Raw genomic sequence first — 6,000 nt, 5'->3', positions numbered from 1 at the left:
AAAGGAGAGTACATTGGACTGGGAAAGAAGACTAAAACTCAGAAGTTACCAAGAAGCTTATTTGATTCCTGTTTCCTGCTAATTTCTCTTTAAAAAAAATTTTTTTTTAAAAACCAACAACAGAGCAGATGAGTAATTTAAAAATGGATTATCAAATGACTGGACCCCTGGAAGAGGAACTGGGCTATGTTCCATCTTCTAAAAACAAGGTTAATTTTCACTGGTCTTGGGATCCTCTCCAGAAGAGCTCCAGAGGACAGGCACTGATTAGAGTGCTCAATAATTCTACTGAGCTAATTCACTAAGGAGTGATGCTGGTGGGAGGGATATGCAATCCACAATCTTTAGAGCAGGCCAAGGTGTACCAGAAAGGCCCAAATAAAAGCAGTTATGGCACTGGTGGTTCCCAGGCAACCCCCCAGCTGTTGATGCTCCTGAAGCCAATGAGTGCTTCTGTGCTTTGGACAATCTTTGTGTACACTGAAACTTTATTAATTTAGGTATCATTTCTAATATTTGTGATGGCAAGGAACAACATATCCCTTAAAATTCAAGATAACTACACATAGTCAATGTTCCAATTCCAGATGCTGTGATAAACTGATAACTATCACAGACAAAAAGGTAAACTGTGCTGGATGGCTGATGTAACTAATTGTGAATTTCAAGAAAAATTCCAGATTAAAAAAAAAATCCTTTAACTTTTTTTGGGGAGAGGAGGAACATATGAGAGACAAGACTTGAATTAGGGCTTTCCAGACTCCTGAGGCAAGCCTTAGACCATTCTGCCTCTCAAAATGTATTATTAAACTTTTAAAATTATACATTTTAAAAATTTCACAAGAATTTCATAGACTGGGGGATGCAATCTGTTAATTTTGTATTTAGCCTACTCAATTTTCAATAGGAGGTCCTCTTTTCTTCTTAAGTATTTGGCCACATAAATCTAAGAGAGGTGACAACATCTGAAGGTTGTAACTCCTTAAATAGCATGCCACGAAGCTAGAGTAATTTTTCTTCATTAGACAGACAAACAGGAGAGTATTCTACTGATATAAATGTGGGAATGGGAGTAAACCAGGCACTGAAAGAGAAGATCAACTTAAGGAGACCACAGGAAAACTTCAAAGAGGATCTTGGGAGGCAAATGGGATATAGAGTATGGTCCAGTTTGAGATAGAGTGCAGCATTGTCCCAAACTGTAGAGGCTCTGGGACAGGCATCAAACTGGCCCTGAAATGTTGGGATCTTTTGATGGATTCCCTAGGCAGCCACTGAGGTGTGGTGAAGTCTCTTCACACTCTTGAGATTTTGTGACATGAAATCACCAAGCTGTTTCTAGAGTCTGCCTTCTGAAATTGTGTGTGTGTGTGTAAAAACTAGGCAGATATAATAGATATAATTAGGAAATGCAAGTGGTACCATTTTGTCCCCATAAAGGGAGCTGTTTTTAGGCAGAATAGTGAACCTAACAGCAATATGCAACTACACAGGAAATGTAGGAAATGTATTTTTCCTTTCCCTATGTGAAATAAAGGGGAGAAAAAAAGAATAGCTAAAACTCTGATGGTGCTCTAAATGTGGGTTTCAATATTTGTCTACATTCTTATCATCATCCAGTGTTGCTTTTTTTTTTTTTTCTATAGATAAGTGAGCCTAACATTCTATTGAGTGTGGGGGCACAAGAAAAAATACATTTACACCATGCCTAAACCTTATTGATCACAGTGAAAATAAAAACAAGGGCAGTTTCACCCTACTGACATCAATGTGGTTATCCTGGCCATGCCAAAACCAAGTATTAGAGACATGGACAGCAGGACCCATGGCCTATATACCATGCCTGATGCTGAGTTCAGCTATGATAAGCATGGCACTTCCAAAGATTACAAAAATCTTTAAATGTCGTTTTAAAAAAAAAATCCTAAATTTGAAAATTTCTGGTTACAGTACTTCAGCTCAACTGTGTAAAAGATATTTTTCCCATGAAAATTGCCCTCAAAGAGCTCAATGATTTTTTTTTTGTTATTTTCTTGTTTAATTTTTAAAAAGTGATAAAAATGGAAGATGCAAAAGTGGGGAGAGGAACAATACAGATGCATAACTTGCCATTTAAACCATAAAAAGGAAGGAGTAAAAAAAACTTCCATCCTAGGTTGGAAAATTATTGCTCAGAGCCAAGTCTGTCTGCCTGAGCACTAAGGGAACTTGGTGCATATGTATTTTGGATCAGGGCCAGAAAAAAATTCAAAGCTTTTTGTTGTTTGTGTTTTAGTAGGTCTCTAAGTGTGCAAATGTAAAAAGCCACTTCCCACTATTGCAAGTGGGCACCCCTGTGGATGCCATAGCAATGCTAAAAAATAACATCTGAGTCCCCAAGTATGCCCTTCACTAGGAACTTAGTGACCCCAAGTTTTAAAGGTTAAACAGTTTCCTATCATTTCTTCACTTTCTTGGCTTTTTTCAAGATGTCACACTTTTTTCTATTGGGTCTCCGGCATCTCTCATCAATGCTGGGGATACATTCGTAATGCCACACCTCCTCCATCTTCTCCACGGGGTAAACAGCTTCGACGTAATGGCGGATCAGTCGTAGTCGGGTGGGGTCGAGTTGCTTCTTGTTACAAGCACCAGAGTGGTTATACTGCAGTCTGAGGTTCTCTGTGGTAAAGAGTTCTGGGAAAAGTCTGACCAGGAGCCGGGCAGCAAAATTGCCCACAGAGAGACTCTGTTGCACGATCTCCCTCACCTCCTTGTCAGTCAGCAAATAGAGAGAAGGCACAGGGAAATCTGGGGAAGGGACAACCAATTCATCTAAGGGGATCTTACAAAAGTCCTTGCTACTTCTTTCTGGAGGCAACGGGGGCCCTTCAAATTCTTCTCGGAACCTCTCAGGGTTGATTGCATAGTTCATGAAGTCCCTCCTCTCCAAGCCGGGCACCAGGACTTTTCGCTGCTGCTGGTAGGTTCGCCTCTGCTCTGTGTCTCTCCGACGGCACCTCTCGTCCAACTTGCCAACAAACTCCAGTGTCCACACCCGGTCATTCTTGGCCCTGGGGTACAAGAGCTGTACGTAGTGCCGAATGAGCTTGATCCGGGAGGGATCGAGTTGTTTCTTCCCTAGAGAACCACTGCAATTATACTGTTTCCTCAGATTCTCGTGGGTGAACAGTTCAGGGAATAAGTGAACCAGGAGGCGAGAGGCGAAGTTCCCTATGGACAGGCTGCTTTCATAGATGCTCCGAATCTGTTCCTTGTTGAGCAGATAGTCAGACATTGGCACTTCAAAGTCAGGAGGGGGGATGTCCAGTTTGTCAAAATCAATGGGCACCAGCCAGATCTTCTTGGACCTCCGGCCAGGCCTCTCGTACTCGAAGCTATCTTCCACTTTGATGATGGACACGTCGTCGGGAAGACTGGAGGAATCGTAGCAGTCATCCCTCAACTGCTCGCACTCGCTGCCATCGAGGCAGAGGCCTTCCAGTTCATCGTTGATCCTCTGGGCACACTGCTGTTGCCACGCCTCTTCATCCTGAACATCAGGGAAATAGATCTCTGTGTAGCGGCGGATAATCTGTAGGCGCTGGGGGTCTAACTCCTGCTTGCCGCCATCCCCATAGCAGTTGTACCGTTCTGCCAGCTTTCGATGGTCAAAAAGTTCGGGGAACAGCCGGTGCAGGAGGAAGACGGAGAACTCCCCAGGAGACGAGGCCTCATCTAAGAACTCATTGAGATCCTGAGCATCTAGGACGATGTCAGAGGCGATGGTGCTGCTGCGCTCCAGGGGCAAGGCATCCTCCTGCTCTTTGTCCTCGAGGAAGTGGGCCGGCTCCACCTGCTCGGTCTCATAAAAGCCGGACGGCTGGCCGCTCGGCTGGCCGCTCTCCATCTCACGCTGGGCCCAGAAACGGTTGAAGAAGTCATTGACCTGAGGCAGGCACTCCACTTGCCACACAGCCGTGTTCTTCACCGAGGGGTAGCAGACTTCGACGTAGTTTCGGATGAGCTGAAGATGGAGAGACTCGAGCTTCTTCTTGTTCACGAAGCCACAGGTGGTGCAGCTCCGATTGAACTCGTTGTCACTGAAGAGCTCTGGGAAGAGCTGCACCAGCAGGCGGCAGGCCAGGTCCCCTCCTGACGAGCTCTGGTCCACGATCTGCTTGAGCTCGGCGGCGGTCAGCTGGTACTCTGGCGGCGGCTGGAACTCGGCCACAGACTCTGTGGGGCTGACCTGCTTCTTGATCCGACTGACTTCCAGGGAGAGCAGGTCCACTTTGCTGTGCAGCTGGGACATGTTGGAATTCAAGGTGTTGAGAGTATAGAACATCTTCTGAATCAACGAGTAGATGTTCGGGTCATTGTCGGCCCCGGTAACCACAGCCACCGGAGTAGTGTTGCTAGAGTCTCGTTTCCTTTGCTCGTTCAAGAGTCGGAGGGGTGACGGGCTATTGCCAGAGGTGACTTTTTCATAGAGTTCATAGTTGGTAAACTGGTCTCCCCCAGTAGGGTTCTTCTTCTCAGTGATCTTGTGTGAGATGCCATAAAGAGGCTTTTTATAGGAGGGGGTGGTTACATCATTTAAGGGTTCCTCCTCACAAAGCCACCCAATGCCAGAGCTCTTGCTTTTATTGGCCTGTTCTCCATTCCCCTGGTTGGGTGAACTGGTATCTCTGTTCTTCATGCCAGCCAGAAGTGCCTAGGGGAGAAAAAAAAGGTTTCCATAATGGTTAGGTGGGTTCTGCCATTTATCTATCCTCTCCTCCCTCTTGCCCATGGCACGCACATTGAAGAATGTTTGTTTTGTTTTTCTGAGGCTGGGGTTAAGTGACTTGCCCAGGGTCACACAGCTAGGAAGTGTTATTGAACTCGGGTCCTCCTGAATTCAGGGCTGGTGCTCTATCCACTGCACCACTTAGCTGCCCCACATTGAAGAATGTGAGGGAGATGTGAGATCAGGTTAATTGGAAGAAGATCACGTAGAGGCAAAATTTTCTAACCCTGAACTTAGTCCTTCCAGAGAAACCCAATCAGTTAATGTTCATTCGGCACTACGTACAGCTCTTGTACTATTCAACCCCTCCCAGCTCTAAATCCGCTTGTAATTTTAAAATGAGATAACATATTGTAGTGCTTTATAAACCGTATAGAGCTAACTATCATTACTATAATCATTCTTATTATTCTTATCATCATTATCAATTTTTTTATTAATGCTACCATTGAGAGTGGGTTCCCATTTTATGAGACTGATCCAGACACAGTTCTGAGTCTCCTCCCTGAAGGGACAACAAAGAAATGAGAAGCTGGAATCATTCCAGCTTCTGGTATTGACTGATTTGTCCACTGGTTTGGACCAAGCTCTTACACAGTAAAAAGAATGGAGTTTAGCTGTGTTTCAGCAAAAGCCAGACTTGAAAACATAGGGCAGCAGTCTTGGGTCCTAGTTTGGATGGACAGATTTCCCTCCCCCTTTGTAAAATCTGTTATTTCTCCTTCCCAGGGTCTTTTGAAAGTGGACTAAGATAAACTCTGTAAAAAATACATCAAAATGAAAAATTACAGCATGAAGCATAAGTCAAGATAGCACCTTATCTCCAATTTATAGTGTTAATTTATTGTTGTATCTACAAATACCCACTTCACTTAAATACACTTATAGGAGGTGCCCAATTGCTGACTGTGTTTCATGAACAAGTCATTTACCCTTTCAGTTTTTCCAGAAAACTTTAAAACTATAAGTCACATATGAGTCACACATCTGCATTTGATGGAAAGTTTGGAGAAGTTTTCACTTCACTGTGTTCCTTGTACTGAAAATATTACAGGCCCCAATCCCAGTATACCTCCAACCAATGCCTCAGCTATTCAAAATATGTGTGACTATGGAATAGGTTTTGAACAAATGAACTTTCAAGCTGGAAAAAAAAAGAAAAAAAGAAAAAACAAAGGAAGTCAATACCATTAGATGGTTCCATAGTGCACAGAGCACTGGGCCTGCAG

The 6,000-nt window shown here is 43.9% G+C and overlaps 1 protein-coding gene across 1 annotated transcript in view; it reads right to left on the bottom strand.

Moving 5' to 3' along the window:
• Positions 1–2,014: 2,014 nt before the first annotated feature.
• BEND3 (BEN domain containing 3) overlaps positions 2,015–6,000 on the bottom strand; it is a 61,590-nt gene continuing 57,604 nt past the window's right edge. Inside the window, exon 4 of the mRNA XM_074310162.1 lies at positions 2,015–4,696. Within this exon, the coding sequence (XP_074166263.1) occupies positions 2,438–4,696 (2,259 nt within the window). The 3' untranslated portion in view covers positions 2,015–2,437. The remainder of the gene's footprint in view (positions 4,697–6,000) is intronic.

This window comes from Sminthopsis crassicaudata, chromosome 4 (genome assembly GCF_048593235.1).
Source record: "Sminthopsis crassicaudata isolate SCR6 chromosome 4, ASM4859323v1, whole genome shotgun sequence".
Taxonomy (NCBI): Eukaryota; Metazoa; Chordata; class Mammalia; order Dasyuromorphia; family Dasyuridae; genus Sminthopsis; species Sminthopsis crassicaudata.
This window is presented reverse-complemented; position numbering and strand designations above follow the sequence as displayed.